This window comes from Canis aureus, chromosome 13 (assembly GCF_053574225.1).
Source record: "Canis aureus isolate CA01 chromosome 13, VMU_Caureus_v.1.0, whole genome shotgun sequence".
In the NCBI taxonomy this organism is placed as follows: Eukaryota; Metazoa; Chordata; class Mammalia; order Carnivora; family Canidae; genus Canis; species Canis aureus.
Genome location: NC_135623.1, coordinates 29,334,153 through 29,356,145, shown reverse-complemented (window position 1 = coordinate 29,356,145; position 21,993 = coordinate 29,334,153). Strand labels below are relative to the sequence as shown.

The following is a 21,993-nucleotide window of genomic DNA, read 5'->3' as shown; positions in this document are numbered from 1 at the left end:
GGGAGGAAAAAGTTGAGCAGCAGTTATGGAAGACAAACTAGGCAATACATACAGAAATTCTTCAGCATGTTGATGCCATTTGGTCCTTCAATTCCACTTCATGCATAAGGACTTATAATAGAGAAAATGAGAAAAAAAATAGTATCCATTAATAGACTGGTTAAATAAATTTGATACTCACTTAAGAAAATACCATATAGCATATAAAATTTCTACTGCAGAAAAGCTTTTTAAAATGTAAAACTTCGGGCTCCCTGCATGGAGCCTGCTTCTCCCTCTGCCTGTGTCTCTGCCTCTCTCTCTCTCTCTCTCTCTCTGTGTGTGTGTGTGTCTATGAATAAATAAATAAAATCTTTAAAAAATAAAATAAAATAAAATGTAAAACTTCTTAGAGAAATTTAAAGTTAAAAAAATATACTCGATTTGATCCCAGATCAAGAAAGGCAGGAAGAAAAGCTAAAATAAATAGAATGACAATAGAAATTATTTAGGTAGATGTTTTATATTCTTTTTCTCCTACAAACTGCATGATTTTTTTTCACTCTTCTCCCTCCCAATAGGACATAGTAGACAGTTAAATCTTTATTGATTTAATAAAAGTTAGCATTTTGTGGTTTTAAAATGAAAATTTCTGAGCCTCTGAAGAAATATGTACATGTGTTCAACTACATGCTTACACAACGTACACGCACACACACTTTGTTATTTACTGACGTGGAGAAGGCTCTGCAAGGAACTGACTTAAGGGAAGTGAGGCAGGAGAGAAACAAAAGCAAATAAGGTCAAATTATTAGAGAGCAGGCCACAGCTCACATAGGGCACAGATACATCTGGAAAAGGCCAAAGGACCCACTGTATCCGGGAATGGTCCAGAAGGAGTGACAGTGAGCAATCTGCCTCTGGCTCCTGAGCCTGTCATTCACTGTTCAGAGTTCACCTCACCAGGTATTTACTCCCTCTTTATTCCAGGCTGCATTTCCCACTTAATGAGGGTAGTCATGGGGGTATGGCGCTTCTTCCAGGCTCAGAAGTGGTGGGAGTCAGGATGCCTGAGTGGCTCAGCGGTTTGGCACCTGCCTTCAGCCCAGAGTGTGATCCTGGAGACCCAGGATCAAGTCCCGCATCGGGCTCCCTGCATGGAGCCTGCTTCTCCCTGCCTGTGTCTCTGCCTCTCTCTCTCTCTCTCTGTTTCTCATGAATAAATAAATAAAATATTTTTTAAAAAAGTGGTGGGAGAAGCCAGAATGCCCATGGCAAGCATGGGAGAGAAATGGAGTCCTTTTTCCTAGAATAAAACCAGTGGTCAGGGGAAGGCAAGGAGGCCAATGGCTTTGGCTTGTCCTCTGCATGTGCTGGGCTGCTAGCTGTTTCAGGCTGCCTGTGTGGAGAACTATCAGGAAGATGGGAGCAGGTCCAGGACCAGCAGCTGCAGCAACATGAGCATGTGTCTGAGTGATTCTGGGCATGGGTACATCAGGAACAGTGTCTATATTGAGGTTAATTTATCACCCGCTAATTACCTTCCACACTACTTGCAATAGTCTGAGTTTTTGTGTCTCCCACCTTAAATTCATATGTTGAAATCCTAGCATCCTATGTAACGGTATTAAAAAATAGGCCTTTTGAAAGGTTAAGTAGGAGATGAGGGTGGAGCCCTCATGAATGGGATTAGTGCCCTTACAAAAAATATGGCAGACAGCTCCCTCACTCCTCCTGCCAGGTGAGAAAACATCCCAGTTGCAATGTTCATTTCATTCTTCCACTCATTTCTATATGAAATAAATGTTTGTGGTTTATTAGCTACCTAGCCTAAAAGATAAAAATATAAACTTTTAATTTTTTATCATCTGGTAGGTGAGAAATGGCTTTTCTTTCTTTCTCTTTTTTCTCTCTTTTTCTTTCTTTCTTTCTTTCTTTCTTTCTTTCTTTCTTTCTTCTTTCTTTCTTTCTTTTTCTTTCTTTCTTTCTTTTTTCTTTCTTTCTTTCTTTCTTTCTTTTTCTTTCTTTCTCTCTCTCTCTCTCTTTTTTTTTAAAGATTTGCATTTATTTATTCATGAGAGATACAGTGAGAGAGAGAGGCAGAGACACAGGCCGAGGGAGAAGCAGGCTCCATGCGGGGAGCCTGATGTGGGACTTGATTCCGGATCCCGGGATCATGCCCTGGGCCAAAGGCAGACACTCAACCGTTGAGCCACCCAGGCATCCCAAAATGACTTTTCAAATAAATAGAATGTGAAATGCTTTTGTTAAATGTATGCCCCACTGGGGTGCTGGGTGGTGCAGTCAGTTGAACATATAACTCCTAGTATTGGCTTGGGTCATGACCTCAGGGTTGTGGGATCCAGCTCTGCATCAGAGTCTGCTTGGGATTCTCTTTCCCTCTCCCTCTGCCTCTACCCACCTCTCTCTCTCTCTCTCTCTCTCTCTCTCCTCTCTCTCGTTCTCTCTCTCTCTCAAATAAATAAATAAATCTTGAAAAAAATGCTCAACTATCTTTCTTTTTCTCTAGAATATCAGTACAAGTTAATGGCCCATTTTTCTATTACGTTGTTCAGATTTTCCTTTTGTGATTTTTTTATAAGATCTTTGTATAGAAGACTAGCCTTTATCAATGATAACATTGTAAATATTGCACTTTGGGTTTATATTTTTCTTTTGAGTTTAATATTTTTTGTCTTGCAGAATTTGTCTGTTTTCAGTTTTCCTGTTAAATTTATCAATCTTTTCTTCTGGGCTTCTGGATATTAAGTCAGAATTAAAAGGATTAAAATCTCCCCACTCTATGGTAATAGTGAATTTCTCCTGTATTTTCTTTTAGAAGTCCTACCCCTCCTTTTTGAACATTGAAATCTGATTCATATAGAGTTTATCCTCATTTCAATGGATGTATGAATCCAAATTTCTCTTTGTTCAAGTTATTATCCAGTTGTCCCAACATCATTTATCCAAAGTCCATTCGTATCTCTCTGATGATTTGAGGATCAACTGTATCATATTTTACATTCCAACATTTTGGACTTTCTTTCTGAACTTTCTCATAGGTATATTTATTTAATTACCTACTTTCTCACCAGCCTTTAAATTATAGGAGGGTCCACACTATAAATAAGTGTGGTAAATTTTTATTTTACCTATGTCCTTAGAGCTTAGAAGAGCACCAGGCACATAGCAGGTTGTCAATACCTATTTGGCGTATTTCAGAATGCTTATGATATTCTAGGACAATATTTCCCTCCCCCCAAATAGGTTTAAACACGATTTCACATTTTTAATTTAATAACAAATATTTTACAGAGCATGAAAATAAAGAAATGTGTGGCAGACAATACACAACATTATGTGCCTCAACTGAGGCACATAATAGTTTCTCTTAAACAAAGTTAATTTATTTTAACCAAAAAACATTTTATTCAGTCCATTTTTTATAGGAGTCAAAGAATACTGAAATGTTAATGTCTAGATAAAACACTTTTATTAAGCACAAACAAGATAAAGTCCATTTTTATGTACATTAGACACTGGGACATTGCAGATGCAATGTTCATTTCATTCTTTCACTCATTTCTTAGTAACTCTGGAGGTCAAAAATCTAATAAGCTGCATTTTTTTCTGGGAAGCGTGATTTTGAAACAGAAGCAACTCATCTAGCTGAAATCTGGACCTAGTCCATCAGGCCCCCATATTTGCTTTTCAATGCACCTTTACCATTTACTTGTTGCTATTTGACTTCATTTGATCCCCCACAACAATCATACAACAAGTAGGGCATTCTCTCCTTTTTACAGATGAGGAAACTCAGATAATCTATACTGTAAGTGGCAGAAAATTTGGGGATTTGCAAAGATCTCAAGATATGTTCCTTGCAAATGTCAATAATCCACTATATTTAAAAAGTGCAGCATTCCATTGTAGAATTATTAATACATTCAAATAATTTTATTTCATTCTTCATTGGCAAAGCAGCAGCATGAAAAGCAAAATAGCACGCAACTTCAATTGAATGCAAATACATATCAAAAATCATAGGTCCATGAGATAGCAAATAGTTAATTAAATGTTAAATAGTAACAATATATTTGATAACAGTTTTAGTGGTATAAAAAATAAAAGTCCAAGATATCCCTCCTCTATTTAGCAACTGATGCTACATTTCTTCATTTCCTATTATTGGGGTACTATTATACGTATGTATATACATAGATATGTGTGGCATTTTTTCAATTCTTTAAAAGGAAGTAAGTTTTAAATTTTTAATTCTATGCAAAGCAAACTCCTTAAGAATCAAAGATTCCATGATAGACACCTCACTATATCATTCAAAAGAAAAAAGCATAGGACTGGAAGGCACAGTCATTTGGTGTAAGTCACATAGCTTCTCCAGTGACCTAATACACCTGCAAATTGAGAGGAATTTGCAATAACAACCCTAATATTCATTCAGGCTTTAAAAAATCTAAAATCTTATAGTTCTATGATCTGTTTCTAAGTATCCTACTCTTTATAACTACTCAGTTGACAATTTTAAGTAATTACACACACACACCCCAGACTAAACAGTGGAGAGAAAGAGCACTGTTATTTTAATTTGGGTAGCTATACTAGACTTTGTAAAGAAAAAAAAAATCACTACTGGGTGCAATGGAAAAAAGTTCTGCAAAATAATCTTCTAATCAATGAGAATATCCCAGGGCAGTGGCATGTTGCAATTATATACATAACTGCATTTCAGCTGAACAACTTAAAATCACTGGATTCTCTAAAATAGAGTAAATCAATAAATCTGATTTTTTCTAGGAAATTGCATATATTTGTACCAAGTGTTAAATTGCCATGTCCCGATATTCTGAGAAAACACACTATTGTTAAACAGTATAAATCTTCCAATGCCTAAATAGTAGTGTTAGAAGGTAACTTCACTGGACATTATGATTATTGCATAGAGTTCTTGGAATCCAAAAATTTAATTCCACTGGCATGTGCAGTCAATAGGTTCCTGGAGAGTATGCATGACTTCAGTGCCATTTCCTGAGCAATACAGAGGCACAGACAAGTTTCTCACTCCATTTTCACGACAACACTTGCAGAATCTTAGATGGCTCTCAATATTGATGTTATATATGGTAGCAGAGGGGCATTTTCCATCACAAGATGCGACATTTACCTGTAAGGAGAGACAATGAGAAAAGCATTCTTAAAATTTTTTAAACTGGCTATTTATTCTCAGAAATCAAATGAAAGCAAAACTTTATTGTCACTATAAGTCTCCAAATTCTGTATGTTAGAAGGCTACAAAAAATACCAGATTAAAATTTGGTAGCTTGAATAAATCCAAGAGATGTTCCATGGTGATGCCTAAGACAGCAAGGCTGACATAAATCAAACTCTGAAACAAATGTACACAGAAACTAGTCAGCTATATGTAAAATGTTCATCACAATCTCATGATTCTCCTGCAATCTGTATTATATCATGGCTCATGTAGACTGTAGTATTGAATAGGCCATATTAAATGGGGTAAGGTTAGAATGAGGACTTTTTTTTTTTTGCTGAATAAAATTACATAGTTAAGAAAAGATATAGTCAAATATATTTGGCTTTAATTTCCATCTCTCTAGATTGCAATTATGGTTCAGAACTATTGGTTATTTATGCTAAGAATAGTTCACACTTCTTCACAAACAGAATATTTTAATATCAGAATGCATGAATAATCTCAAAGTTAAATATTGTGACTGTTGCCATTTTGTTGACTTACAAACATATTAGTGCTGAGACATGTATACTTTGGAAAGACACATACCCTTTATGTAACAAATTATATTTTCCCACTTACAGGGTTTTTACTTATACAGTCTTGTTTCTTTATGATTGATTTAATGATCACTTTCTGGCATATTCTTTCTTCTCTTTTGCCTGATAAAATATAGAATGTAGTCATTCATCAGAAGGCCCATGTCAGATTGTTCCTTAATTCAATTAAACATCTTCATGTATTTAAAATAAAAAATGTATATATTTATACAAAACATATTCCTATATTAAGATATAATTAAAATTCCCCTCATATATTTTATGTTAAATATTTATTTTCACTTTCTAAATAGATGTTCTCATTTTTTAGCATTATACTCATCTCTTTACCTTAATGTCCTAGACTAGCTACCATAATCATAAATTAAAATACTCCACACACATAATAATGCTAACATCAATCTGTGTGTATTATATATAGAGATAGAATATCTACTTAAAATTCTAAAAATGTGAAGTGAGTTTTAGAATTAAACATTATGCATAGAAGTAAAATACACATGTACATGATTAGGCATCTATACATATACACATAAATCTATTTTAAAGTTAAAAACAGATCTAAAAGTACTTTATCTTAATACATTTTAATATAAAAATCATACACAAATGTAATTGAATTATTTATCAACCATTTTGAAATGTATGGGTGAGTCATATTATAGTTGATATTTATGGCTCTGAAATGATCTTTATGACTTCACATTAAAATACTTTGTATTAATTAATGATACAGTAATATACCTCTCTCTGTGTGATGGATGACCACTTGATAATACACCTAAGAAGATATATTTAACCCTCTCTGAGAGTGGATGTAAATAACCCCCAAATCAGGATGCAAAAGACCAAAGTTCTTACTTCACTCTGACATTGACTTTCTTTGTTCCTTTAGGAAAGTCACTGAAATCATTCTGCTGGTTTCCTTGTTTGCAAAAGACTGAAATTAGGTCTTCAGTTTCCAAACTAGGTTAGCCACAAGATCTCTAAGTGCTTTATATGAAATGCCAGCACGCCAGGTATCTAAAAGTTAAACTACTCCAGTTGAAGCAGAGATGAGTAGCAAAGGTTGCCTGAAATTAAACTGTCCTTCTCAAGGTCACTCTTGACCTTCAAAGTGCTAACTTTGGAGGTCACAGCTCAGTTCTCATCCTATTTAACTTCTCAGCAGCATTTGGCCCAGTCTATCACTCTTCCTTGATTCACTGCCCACACTTGGCTTCTGAAACACTCTCTTTTCCTCCATCTCACTCATGGCTCTTCCTCAGGCTCTTGTGCTTGTTCCTTCTTCTTTCCCAGGCCTCCCAACTATACCTGGGTTGGAGGTTCAGGTTTGGTGGCAGAGGGCAGGCTGTTGTGTACCTTATGGGACTCTCACTCAGTGGCTAGTTACTTTATTAACCTCTCTCTTCTCATGTAAGAATTAAAAATAGTCAAGAAAGGAATCATCTTTAACATGACCTGTAAGGTACCCACCCTCTTCTTTTTGTTACCTTCATCCCTGTGCTTAGCCAAACTTTGCTATTTCCTCTGCTTTCAACACTTTTCATTCTTCCTGCCTGGCTTCCCAAAGACATTTAGTCTCCCCAGATGACATCTCATCACAGAGACATTCTGTAACCACCCACTTAGCAACCCAGCTCCCCATTCTCCATCCCTTTTATTCTGTACTATTTTTCTTTATATCACTCATTTCTACCTGACATAATAGTATATATTTATATGTTCATTGCTTCTCCCCCTTCTTGATAATATGCACGAGGCATGCAGGCATTGCTTCATTCACTATCAGTCCCAGTGCCTAAGAGAGTGCCTGATACATGGAAGCCACTTCATAGAAATTGGTTTGATAAGCTAATTCCTGCAATAAATATAACTGGCACAGCATCAATTTATTGTTAGTAAGCTGAACTTATTTGTACCCAAGAGGTAAGGCATTTCCTATTCATTCCTTAAAGACTACTGTAACAGATTTTGCTTAGCACAGCATCTGCAATAGTATCCAATATCCGGTCTCTCCGAGATATCCTGGTCACCCAGAAGCAAAGACTGCAGACAGGGATTTTGATACCAAAGCAAAAGCTATTTCACAAGTCCTTATGTGTCAGATGGGAGAAACTGAGGTAGCTTGGTATTATTCTGCAACTTCAGAGAGGTTTAGAACTGAAAGGTCCTGGGCCCAGGCATTGGATAGGCCTGCATCCATTGCCGATTAGTACAATCAACTTTTCTGAAGATTCATTCCCTTATTCATTTCCCCCTTCCTTCTCCAGACCCCTGGCACAACACACCCCAGAGCTTTTTTTTTTTTTTTCTGTGATTGTACTGATTTTATTACTTTTACTAAGTCATTTATCTTCCTCACACTCAATGCAAAGAAATAAAACAATATAAGGAAAAATATGTCCTCATTATTATTCACAATAAAAAGGGTCTGCTTCATTCTGCAGGCCTGGGCATATTATATAATAGAGAGCACTTAATGCCTCAAGGGGATCAAAGTATCATTTTGATTCTGATCCAAAGAATAGAAACTCATGCATATCTGTGACTGGACTAACTCCATGAGAGCTGTGATTTACTGAACCGCTTCTGTGGTAACCCCAGATCTCACTAACTCGAGAAAAGACCCTACACAAGAAAAGATAACAATGAATCCTTATCTGGGGGAGGAACCATACCTACCTCCCTACATACCTGCCAGAGCTATTGTGAGGATTGGCTGCAAGACTGTCTGCAGGGGGCTTAATAGTGTTGATGTGTATCAGGCAATAAATGGTAGGATTATGGTCAGTTGGATAGATCTTCCTCTGTCTGCCCTCAGACAACAAAATGTACTTACTTGTGTAATAATCAACATGGAGTTACAGAGTCCAGTGTCCTTATTGAAGTCACAATCCCATTCTCATCATAACCTACTTAAATTTGTGTAGCCCAGCATGTTCCAAGCAAATCTGACCATAGAGACCTTTTAAACTTAAAATATATTAAAAATCCTATGCAATACCTTTTGGGAAATACAACAATAAAGAAATTTCTGATATTTAGGTTAAAATTCATCTAAATTAAAGATATTTTATTCATACCCCAGAAGACCGAATTACACAGTAATTAACCACATGACAAACATTTAAATAATACGTGCTTCCCTCCTTGCATCATAAGATCTGAATTTTATGAGAAAAATCATAATCACCATGAGCAATTAAAACTAATCTATCAAATTAATGCATATAATATGTCCTCACTTACAGATCTTGCAACAGCCTTCATTATAAAGCTTTACAATCCCTTCATTCTAGGAAGAGAGAAGGAATAAAGTCAAAACTCACAGTGTTTGTTCATTTCCTCTCAGACTAGAAATAGAAAACTAACTCTCTCATTTTTTTTTTATCAAATATCACAAAGCCTTTATAGGAAAATTGTAGAAACTTACTTATTTCTAGTGAGAATTTGTTTTTAAAATTAGGAGCAGATATTCTGTTTAAATTTTTGTTATTTCTTCACTAATAAGAAAAAGTGCAAAAAGAGTAACTTACTTAAAAGAACACTTTATTTATTTAAATGACATATGCAAAAAAATAAAAAAAAATGACATGTGCAAATTCTTACCAAAGCAAAGTAATAAAAGGTACTCTAAACAGAGGTCATTATGTTTTTTTCAACTCTGTGAAATAACCTGAAGTAGTCTATGAGACAAGGCTAAGTTTCTTAATATAATTGAATGTTAAAATGATGTATCTTTTTCTTTAATATTTTACTCCAAAAAAATCCCCCACTTCAGGATGACTCTTGCCTAAGCCTAAATTAAGAAAATTTTATCGGTTATCTTTTTGAATTCTTACAAATCTTCTTTTTTGAATTGCTTTTAGTAACTTGCTAATTGCAATTCAAGCAAAGGAATTTATGCTATAAAAATGCATCTGTGAGATAAGATGATGCCTAAAATTCTTTACAGAGCTGAAATTCTATTTCTTTCCTATACATGATATCTAGGGAGCCAGCCAGCTAACCACCATCACTAAAAGGACACATCTTGGGGGGAAAAAAATCAATGAGACAATGCTATTTTTGTACACATAGGAAAAATATTGCCTACACTATAGAACAAAGCTTACTTTTCATTAGGGAGCATTATCTCCTAAATAGTTAAAGCTACAAAGAATCTTGTAAGAAAAAGTATCACCTCCAAAAATCTGCTTTCCCAATGGACTCTTCTCTGAGATAATAAGGAACCGGGATATCTAAACTAAAGGATCAGCAGTGCTGTGACATATGCCAAGTTCACCATGGCCTGTGCCCAGAGAAGGTAAGACAAATTTTACTTAGGCCAGCATTCATTAAAAGGTGAATGACATCATAAATTTGGCTGCGTGTTTAAGAAATAAAATTGGCCAACCTCTAATTGATTATTAATTCACCAAAGCAGAGGCTAGGTCTGCTGATCAAATGATTTTTCAATAATTCTTTGATCTAGCACAATGTCCACTCAGGGAGAATCAAAGTTATTTGGAACACGATTTATAACTCAAAATGCCAAACTGAAGAAATATAAGAAATATACATGAAAATAATACATACCCCAAAATAAATAAGCCACAATGTATATATATATATGACTTCAGACAACATTATTTTTCTAAATGATATTTAATACTACATTTTCTTAGATATAATAAAGTACAAACCATTTTGCATTCGGTCTCATTAAAAGGGGGACAGACCATACTGTAGTTCAGAATCATTGTCCCTTCGTCAGTCTTAACACATTCATATGTGGTACAATTATAGTGCCAGGTACTCCCCTCCTAAAAATAAGAGAACATCACTGTTTTGCTTATTAAACTATGATATATCTCTTAAGTAGAAAATCTCCTATCCAAGTCGAGATGCAGAGAACTTCTTGTGCCAAAAATGTTCATCTGGAAATATCCCCAAATTTATCTAAAAGGATTGAAAATAGATGGTATGTGTGTATGTGTGCATGTGTGTGTGGTTTCATACTGGAACTGAGATGTGAAATGTGAAATAAAGCGAGAGAGAGGAAAAAAAAAAACAAATAGGTATCTATTTCTACTACAAGATTAATTATCCAATTTGGCCAAGTGTCAAAGGTCTTCTTCTAATATTCCCTCACTAATTATAAAACAACAAATCATACTAGTTAGTATGCCTCCTTTCTTGAATTTGTTATTCTTCCTTTTACTCCCATATCAACAACACAATTAAAAAATCTTTGGATGACAGTGATTATTGACTTTTGGCTCTAGTTTCACACTCCTTATCATTGTTTTAAAACATATCCCTATCCCTTTTACAAATTTTTAAACATAGTAACTTTATTTCATTCCTGATTTCAGAATTCTTATTTAGAAATAAAAGTAGATGAACATATTATAACATAATTATTGGGCTATAGTTGATTATTTATATTTTTATTTTATAACCCACATTTTAAAATGCTAGCCAAACTCTGGCTTGAAGATTCCTTGTGCAGTAAGGAGTTTTGATGGATTCTTTTCTCCAGATTCTATTTTAACTTACGAATATCTTTAGATCTTCTAGAATCTCAATCAGAAAAGATCTACAAGTCCAGGTATAAGAGAAAATAAAATATTCAAACTCAAATAGTAATTCTAATATTCTGTCCCAAGTAGTATTATCTTACTTATCTGAAATCAAAAATTAGTTTTTCTAGGAGAATTAGATTTATAGATAACTCAAGCTTATCTTTGAAAGAGACAGGAGTTAATGTTCTTGATGTACCTTGATTGCATTTACTTTTGAGTTTTCAAAAACTATTCTGAATATAATTTAGCCTTTTATTCACATTTCAGGCTATCACTGTGAATACAAGTCATATACATAGATGGTTCTTGGATTATTGATTATAGAGTTTATGTTGCTCTTTTACTAGAAGCCCCAAATTGCTGTGTTCTTTTCAAGTAAACTTTAATTTCTTTTCTCTCACTGACATCCATGTCTTCCTCATCATCTTAGAAGCTTCTGTTTTCAAAACACTCTCCTTAAAATATATTACAAAACAAGTATTGCTAGAATAAAACAGACAAACAATATCAACAACACTATTTAAATCAGTAGTACTAGTGCGCACATAATTGTGAAATATCAGTCATGGCACAAGACAAACGTTCATCTTTCTTATTTAATAAAATGTGGAGGATTGGAGAAATCTGCTTTGAGGGTAAATGAATAATCCTATGTAATTAAGAACACCAGCAGTAAGACCTCTAGATAACTAAACTATTAATGGAAAAACTTAAAAATGGCAATAAATCAGAACAACTTCCAGGTAATGTAAGTTATAAGGAAATAGTTACACTCCTAAATCTAATGACATCACTAATAAACTGCACTAAAATTAGGAAGTTCCATTTCTCTATTCTAGGGAAGGAGTAGGTCATCTGCAAACCTATATGGAGTTATTATGAGACAACAGGCGAATTCTGAATAATTATTTTATTATTTTTGGTGGAAAGATATGATATAGCATTATTGATTCTTGAGGTCCTTGTAAGAAAAATTGTCATATATTCTAAATCTTTTTCTCTTACTTACTCACTGAAATCTTCACTACCTGAAATAATTAAAGGTTAACATCATGAGTTTCAGATTTCTGGTAAAATGCTTCATTTTATTTATTTTTTAGGATTTTATATACTCATTTCAAAGGGAGAGACCACAAGTAGGGTGAGGGAGAGAGGGAGAAGCAGTCTCCCCACTGGGCAGGGAGTCCCACCATCCTGTGTGCCAGGATCATGATCCGAGTCAAAGACAGACACCCAACCAACGGAGCCATGAAGTGTCCCCTCCCATCCTCCTTTTTTTTTTTTTTTAAGATTTTGTTTGAAAATGCTTCATTTTAAATGATTGAATAAAGTAATGTTTTTTCCCCTTTGTTCTAACCATTAGAAATAAGCAATTCTCAAAGCCTATTCCTCACATCTGGAAAAAAAAATGAGGATCTATAAGTTTGACATATTCCTTTACAGCAGAAATTACCAAAATCTTTAAAATGTAATAAATAAAATTGTCTGTGTGCTGTATATGAGTGTGTTTATTGTATGTAGAACTCTGCGTGTGCATGTGTACATGTGGTATATTTTAGACTCGTTTAAGAACATCTTCTTCAGAAAATAGAACGGGGAGCTACCCTCCAAGGAATTTATTTTAGGAACTAAGGAATTCATACCCCGTATATAACCGATGTTCCATTTTCCATCTGAAATTTGCAGGATACATTTTTGCAGGTACCACAGCAATCATAATCACTTGGAGATGGAGTGTACACCTGGTGCTGTGTATAACCATGGTACATTTAGTTAGCCACACAATACCAGTATTTTTAATGAATCCATTCTGGAAGTACTTTCTAATATAACTATATTCTCTCTCTCAGAATACCTCTAAGCATTTTAAAGGTTGACTTCGAGGCACTTCAAATAATAATTGACTCTATATGGCTGTATTAGAAAGTGAAGTAAATATTAACCTTTACATCCAGCAGCCAAGATTCATCAAGCAGATCAAGCAAGCTATATAGATAAATAGATAATAAGGCTCAAGATGTGTATACAAGAAAAGGAAAATATGCATTATATAGATATATTACACATTAATAGATTATTGGACTATTGAGTGTATACTTTTTACTTGTGGAGTATCCACTAGTTAAAATTCTATAGCTGCCATTTTATGATTAATTTAACTCTCCACCAGAATGACTTGCAAAGAATACTTACAATGTCACATTCTTTTGAACAATTCACCATTGTAAAATTCAGAGTGTGAAAGCCTGTATGGTTATCTTTTTCTTCCAGACACTCCACTGTGTAACAAAAGTCCCCTTCCAAATACTTTGTCATAGATTGGCCAGGATGCAATACTGATACTTCTTGAAATACACACACATCGTCCTTTTCTAAAGTTAATGAAAAATACTATTTTGAGTTTTTCATTAATCAATCAATGGAACTTTTATTTAAGTTTATGTTTTCATAGTGATGTGCAATTTTTTTCAAAACCAATAAAGATATTTACCTTTACATATTGTGAATATCTCAAGAATCTACTTGATAATGAATTTAGTACATTTATTCCTTAACATATAGAAAGTGATCTGTAAACTTAACTCCTCTTTACTGTTTGAACTGCCTTCATAAGCTATGTTTATAACAGATTCCAGAATTTTAGAATTAAGTGATCATCAAGCTACTTTTTCTCTCTTCTGGAAATGTAACATGACAATTTGGGGGAATAGATAGAGACGGAAGCAAAATCTAAATCAATCTAGGGCTCTTCATGGTGGCTCTGTTTAACATTTCAAGGTTTTTAATGGTTCTTTCGAGAGAAAGTTTTCAGTTTTGTTGTGTTGCTAAATAGTCGTGTACATCATACTCAATGAGGAAGGTAGCTGACACAAAGTAAAAGTGACGTATTAAGGTAGGTTAGGAGAGTGATGAAGATTCAGCTCAGAAGCTCTTTGTATCTTGCCAACACTGAATTTAAGCCTTCACACAAAAATACAAGGGTTAAATTTTTTTTCTATTAGCCCACTAATACATAAGAAGATTTGTTATTTCATAGAAAGATCAATTCTATGTTTTGCAATGTTAACATCCATAATGACAGAACAGTGAGCAAAAATCTCTTTTTGATGCCTATTTTTTAAAATATTAGATATATATTAAAAAGAACATAGCATCCACTTTAAATTCTGCAAACTCTGAAAAATACATTCGTTTTTCTGTCCCATTAACATATTTCTCAGAACATTTAGAAGTAGAGCAAAAGAGGCAACTGAAAAACAATAATGCATTTTTATACTCAAAAACTGGCAAAATGGCTTATAAATATGAGTTATCTTACTCAGAGAAAATCATTTTTAATTTATTAATAGTGAACAACAAATACCAATAACATTCATATCATTTAAAAGCTAGAGAGAACATAGTTACCACAGAGATACCGTACACATCCACAGTCACTCTGAAAGTTATGGTCTATTGCAGTAAATTCTCCCTATTAGAAAAAGGAATTATTATTAAATGATTTATACAGCTTATTATACAACAACTATGAAAATATACACAGTATAACATTTAGTAAGTTCCCTACCACACAGCAGACACATATCGAGTGCTTATTACATATTTGATTAAGGCTTTGATTAAACCAGTGGTCATTTAGTTAGCAGCCCACAGAAAAAATTCACAATCAACAATATGATTATGATCACTTAAGCTCTCTAAACTTTAATTCCTTTATCTACTGAATGAAAGTAAAGAAGATGATCTTTATGGTGTCTACTAACTTGAAAATATTATTGGATCCTGAGCTTCTAGTGGGTAACTGGAGATAAGAGAATATGTAGTAATCCTGGAAATTTTGTTTGGTGTAAATGTTCTTGATCTTCTCTCTAGAGGTGGTCCAGGGTTCTGAGGTTTGCGTGGAGCTAAGCTGTGACAGCATATAAAGCAGAAGCAGAAGACTATAGTAGAGCAACTAATAGCACAGACTCAGGAACAAGTCTCCTCTGTGCCCATCCTGGCTTTGCTGCCTACTAGCTGTGTGATCTGAGGCAAGTTACTGAGCCAGGCCTCTCCTCACCTTCCTTCATCTGTAAAATGGGAATAATTAACATCGCCTATCTCTTAGGTTTATTTACAGAAATAAATGGGTCAGTTCATGTAAAGAACTTACAATAGGGCGGCCACACAGATAGTGTGGTACAACCGTTAGGTGTTAATAAATCATGGTCATACCAATGCTTAAACAATTGCCCATCCCAGAAATGGTCTAGGGTCCTCTAGGTGTCGTGCCAGGTTTAAAGTTTCAAGAACTGCGTTTTTAAGTATTAACTTTTCCTGAGTGCATTTAATTTTCATATGATGTCAGTAATAAAATGAATTTGATTCTTTTTTTCTAATTTTTAAAGGTTTTATTTGTTTATTTATTTATTTATTTAAGAGAGAGAGAGAGAGAGCACGCTCTCTCTCAGGAGTGGGGAGAGGGATAGAGGCGGAGGGCAAGGAAGAGGGAAAAATTGCCAAGCAGAATCTGTGCTGAGTGGGAAGCCCAACTCAGGGCTTGATCTCAGGACCCTGAGATCATGACCTGAGCCAAAACCAAGAGTTCGATGTTCAACCAATGGAGCCACCCAGGTGCCCCAAAATTAATTCAATTCTTAACACAAAACAGGATTCAAATAAAGTCATAGTAATTTATAAAATTTCCTTAGGGTTATTAATATCTTACCTTTTGTCGTGCTTTACAAGCTGTAGTTTCATAAACATTAACTCACTTGGTGTTTTATGACTTTTAGTCATTACACAATTCAAAGGGATTGGAAATAAAATGTTAGAAATAAGGGTGTTAGAAAAATAAATCAAATTCTCCCAGTGCATAAGCTATAAGCTACTCCAAAACATTAGATAAGGAGGAATTAGGCTGGCGCTAAGTTGTAGGTCACTTACACACCATGTTTTTAGTAGTTAAAGCCGCAATGCCCATTGTGTCCTCCCAAGTGTGGGCTTAATCCTGCTACTCTTCCTTTCTACACTTATTTCTTTTGACATTTTATCCACATATTTAGTTATACTTTTCTTCTCATAAGTACTCAATTTCACCTAGAGGAATCTATTCTTGTTATTCCACCAATAGTTAATATTCTATCAAAAATGGTGTTGTGTGTGTGTGTGCGTGTGTGTACGTGTGTGTTTAACTCTCAAGCAAGCATCTTGTCCTTTAAGATCAGTAGCAAAACCACCTTAGGCTGTTTCTACTTTTTGGCTCCTGTGAATAGTGCTACTATGAACATTCACGTACATTCCTTTGTGTGGACATCTGTTTTCTTTTACCATGGGTTTACACCTAGAAGCGGAATAGCTGGGTCATATAGCAGCTACGTACGCAGCCTTTGGAGTAACTGCCAGGATGTGTTTCAAAACAGCTGCACCATCTTACATTCCCACCAGCAGCAGATGAGGGTTCTAATTTCTCCACCTCCTCCTTGCCAATATGGATTATTATCTGTCTTCTCAGCGGGTGTGAAGTGATATGTCACTGTAGTTCAGATTTTCATTTAACCGATAGCTAATGATGTTAAGGGTCTTTTCATGTACCATTGGCCATTGTACACCTTCGTTTGGATAAATGTCTAGGTATATTTAATAGTAAAAAGGAATGAAGTGCTGACATGTGCTCCAACACCAATGGACCTTGAAAACATTATTCTGAGTGGGAGGAATCGCAGAATCACATATTCTGTGATTCCGTTTATGTGAAATATTCAAGACAGACAAATCTAGAGAGAGAGACCGTAGATTCTTAGGGCAGGGACGTTTGGAGAGAAATAAGGGGTGAGTGCTTAACAGATACAGAGTTTCTCTTAGAGGTGAGAAAATTGTTCTAAAGTTGATTGTGTTGATGGTTGCAGAATTCTGTGAACATAATAAAAATCATGGAATTCTATATTTTAAATGGCTGAGTTGTATGGTGTGTGAGTTATATTGCCAAACAGCTGCTATTTAAAAAAAGAAATAGTGCAAAGGCCAATATGGACTTTTCAGGGTGAAATACATTCACAACCTATGTAAATATACTAATGGGATTTATTTATTTTTTTTAAATTTATTTATTCATGAAGGACACAGGAACAGAGGCAGAGACACAGGCAGAGGGAGAAGCAGGCTCCATGCAGGGAGCCCGACATGGGACTCGATCCTGGGAATCTGGGATCAAGCCCGGAGCTAAAGGCAGACACTCAACCACTGAGCCACCCAGGCATCCCTACTCATGTGATTTAAAATAATACATCAACTTAGACACTGAAACAGATGTTTAGCAATTAGTCAGAATAGGTCCTCAATAACAATGGGTCAGGTCAGTGCTTGTATAGAATTGTGAATATTCAAACCAAATTATCATGCATACAGTTACATATATTCAGGTCAGAGGTTCAAGAATATTGAAGCTACTGCTTATGTTCTGTGTGCCTAGAACAGTGCTAGTATATAATACAGCAGTCACTCAATAAATGCATGGAGTACTGAGTAATGTGAAATTCTGATTCATAATTAATATTCAGACATTGAAAAATGAGCTGGAAAGAAAACTAGACAGCCAGCATCTAGCACAATTGTTGGGGATGGAGGAGGCCACAGAGAAAAGGTAAGTGGAGAATGGTAGAAACCTGCAAGAAGAAACAAATAAATTAAAAAAAAAAAAACAGAACGAGGGAAAGATGGACAGACAGTAAAATGGTCAGTGGTTTGGTGGTCAGGCCAAGACAGGTGTTAAAGGCGAGCACACACACACACACACACACACACACACACGAGTTAAAGTAATAATCAGACCAAGTTTAAAGAATAAACATAGAAGCTTCTCCCCAAAATGCTTCAAAAGACCCAGAACACAGTAGGCACAAAATCCCATAAGGGGAAGGGTGTGTATTGTGTTATATTGTGTTCCAAGTTATCGAAATCCCTCAAGAAGTTGTGCTCCCTCTTTCAGGCCAGGAGGAGAGTTCCGCACGAGGCTGGGTACAAGTGAAACCACAGCAGCTCTACTCAGCCGCTTCTCTGGCCACCAGTGTTTATCCAAAGACTCAGGACTTCTAGAATTTTGATGTGCAAGCTTTGTAACCTTAACCATTTTGTAGATATTTCTGTCTGGGTATACCTGTCTCTGTGTGTGTCTGGCTCTCTCTCTCTCTCTCTCTCTCTCTCTCCCTCCTCCTCCTCCTGCTTTTTCTCCCTCCTCTTCTCTTCCCTTTTTCTCATCTTAGTTTTCTCATCTTTTACCCTCCTTTCTCTCTCTCTCTTTTAATCTCCCTCCACTCCCCCTCTATCTCTATCTCATACAGACACACACACACACACACACACACACACCCCTACACACATTTGTAAAATATGTTACAAAAGGCTAGAGTCTTACATTTTGTCCTCCTAAATTCAACCTCTCCCCAATTCTTCTACAGAGATCTCACTCCACCCAAGGTTCTCCTTCATGAATGGCTATAATAGTCTCTTGCTGGTCTCCTTCCCTCTAATGTTTTATTGCCCTTATCCTGCTACATACGAATAGCAGAATTAACTCAGACACCATTTTCATCATAATTTCCACCCGGTGCAGGACTCTTTCTCTTTTTTATCATATTAAATCTGCCATGAGTTCTTCAAAAAAGGGCTGAGCTATTTCAAGTGTCTGGCACCATGATCACACAATCTGGTTCTCAACAGATATTGGTTGAATGATTAACTGCCAATAAAAAATAAAGAAAGAAAATCTAAATCCTTCCTCTTGTCTATACAGCTGTCCCCAATACACAAATTTGGATAATTCTTCATCTTCCATTGTTCCTTCTTCCTCCTCCGGTTAGCTTTTTCTCAAGGCAAGAGAGAAGGTGCTATCTTTTAGCATACATACCTTACCTCGCACTTTGGTGCATTTATTCAAGTTCAATGTAGCCTCCATCTGGAATATTTCTACTCCTCTCACCCATTATTCTAACCTATCACTTTCTTTCAAATTTTCTAGATGGTTAACTTCCCTTGAAAATTGTCCATGATGATCTGTATCTTGTGGTTAACATTCTGAGTGCTGCGTTTATTTTATCATAATTATTACAACTAATACTTACTGAGCTCTTTGTATGTGTCAGGTACTAAGTACTTGATTTATGTTATCTTATTCATATGATAGAGGTATTGTTATTTTTATATAAAAATATTTTATTTATTTTATATAAAAATAAGGAATAAAAACAAGGCAGTTTCAATTTGCTTTTGTCCTTGTTTTGACATTATCTGGGCTAGATTTCTAAAGAAAATGAGAGAGTTACACTGGAGTAGAGAGAATAAAGGAATACACAAAAACACACACATACATAAAATAACCCTTGGTTTGAGTCCTGAAGAACTCGGCCAATCATTTACTCTCTCTAGACCTCAATTTCCTTATTTATGAAATATTCACAGATAATTCTTAGGAAAGTACCAATGGTTACATGTTTATAATCCCCTCCTCCTCCACAACAGATGCATCATTGGCACATTTTCCTGAAGAATCAATGGGGACACTTCTCAATACTGAGATAATCTTTTTTTCAATGTTTTACATCATTTTAAGACCAGTGAAGTCATTTTTCACTGCTCCCTGATACCAGAGCATGTTACTTTAATCTAATTTAATGAGGATAATTTCATGAACTCTGAGGACACAGAAATAAGAGGGATAAAGGAAGAATAAACTAATTTGAATAATATGATAATTCAATCAAAATATGTGTTCTTACCACTTCACAAGTTGGCGTAACAAGCTTTTCACAGTTACATTCTAAAAAGGCAAAAATCAACATATTTATATACGTCAGAATATATTACTATACTGTAATAAAACTTTGAAGTATGAAACTTAGTTACCACAACGCCATGTTGGACAACATTGACCAGATACATTTTCTTTCACAAGATTCATATCTTCTGCACAGGTGAGTAGTGGCACAGGACAAAGATTTGGGTCACACACTAAATTGAAAAAAATGCCATGGATGAAGATTAATTTCTTGTAAAAGCTTGTCCTCACTACCTACCACTTAGTTCGCTGCCATTGTTGATGTAGTGCACAGACTTCTATTTCCCCAGTGTTGCCTCTCCCACCACTCACTTGCCATGTATTTGTGAGGATGGAAAATATGACTCCCAAGCAGGTACAACAGTAGTAGAACTGGGATAGCTCATCAGGTGAAGGGCCCTGAGAAATGCCAGGTGTGCAAGAAGAGAAAGAAAGTAGAGAATGTATGGAATCACCTGGAAAGCTAGAAACTCTAAGATGATGAGAAAAGTCATTGTAATCTATCTTGAGGAGGTGATGATATTATTCAAGAAGAGCTTTTAGATGTATGAAAACATTACATATATTTAATGTATATTTTATATGCTAAAATTCAATGAAGTTCTGATAGTACAACTAAGATTCACGGGGCTTCTTAAATATCCGACACACCTAAATATTTGAAATTAGTTAAGATGTATCATATACTTACCACAATAATACTGTGGACAACAGAAATGTGTGGTATTGAGGTCCACAGTGAGAAATTCCCCATCAGTGCAGAGTGGAACAGGTTTGGTGCAAGATTCACAAACTAAAGGTAAAACGAAAAGCCAGAAGTCACAGCTGAGTTAAAAAAAAAAAAAACTAATTATTGACTAGATTACAACACACATACAACATGGAACAATGGTTAGTAAATAGGAAACAGGGTAAATAAGGCTTTAACAGACAGATCTCCTCACCTGGTCATGAAAACAGGAACACGGACTAAGTACCTTGCTATTTGCTTTCTGAGCGCAGTGACATAGAAGAGCGGTGTCTTAGCAGAAATATAGAGCATTAAGATTTCTAGAGCAACTTCCTTTTTCCTAGGATCCAAATGTCATTGATTGATTTCCTTCAGTTTTCTGAATTCCCTACCCTTGATTACTCCAATTCATGGAAGAGTAATATAGTAGGCACCTGTTCTTTTGGGCTGGTCGGTATCCCTTTCCTACTTCCATTACAATTCTCTGAAAGACCCTGAGGAAATGCCCCACCCACACTGTCTTGGAATGGCTCTAATAAAGGTGCCTGACCTTCAGCAGGCCTCCGTGTAGGAATAACCCACATTAGACAAATCAGAATCTCTTTCTATGGCATTTCAATCATAAACAGAGGCCACCAGGGCAGGAAATGGGTGTTGCTGACTCAGTCACTAGTGATGGCCACCTAGAGTAGCTGGTTTCTCTCCTTCCAATGGCTTGGTTGCTCTGCTTCATTGTGATCCTACAACATCTTGATCCCAAAGCCTTCCAGTAATTGCTTGTATGCAAGCTAGCTGGAATCAATCCATTTTGCCACTTGCGCTCAAAGAACCTTAACTGGTACAAAGAGATGTGTTTTGATATCCATAGGTACATCTGAAACCTACATTAATCACCAGTCTTCGATATGAAAATCCACTTGATTTTTATTCAATCCACTTTTTATTATTTAAATCCACTTTTTATTATTCAATGTCCAGACAGAATATATATCTCCATATAGAGTCTTTTCCCAACCACCTTTCATTTCTACCATTTTCTTCCATCATCACCATGCTCACACATATATCAT

The 21,993-nt window shown here is 35.4% G+C and overlaps 1 protein-coding gene across 3 annotated transcripts in view; it reads right to left on the bottom strand.

The window, feature by feature from the left end:
* Positions 1–3,453: 3,453 nt before the first annotated feature.
* The window catches only part of OTOGL (otogelin like), a 131,065-nt gene continuing 112,525 nt past the window's right edge, over positions 3,454–21,993 (bottom strand). For 2 of the 3 annotated variants that reach the window (XM_077845625.1, XM_077845623.1), the window contains 10 exons: positions 20,885–20,986; positions 20,262–20,366; positions 20,135–20,175; positions 14,790–14,853; positions 13,575–13,753; positions 13,025–13,129; positions 10,500–10,619; positions 9,064–9,109; positions 5,834–5,913; positions 3,454–5,161 (listed from right to left, as the gene is read on the bottom strand). In XM_077845625.1, the coding sequence (XP_077701751.1) occupies positions 4,961–5,161; positions 5,834–5,913; positions 9,064–9,109; positions 10,500–10,619; positions 13,025–13,129; positions 13,575–13,753; positions 14,790–14,853; positions 20,135–20,175; positions 20,262–20,366; positions 20,885–20,986 (1,043 nt within the window). In that variant the 3' untranslated portion in view covers positions 3,454–4,960. The remainder of the gene's footprint in view (positions 5,162–5,833; positions 5,914–9,063; positions 9,110–10,499; positions 10,620–13,024; positions 13,130–13,574; positions 13,754–14,789; positions 14,854–20,134; positions 20,176–20,261; positions 20,367–20,884; positions 20,987–21,993) is intronic. The other variant, XM_077845624.1, reaches the window with a different exon arrangement.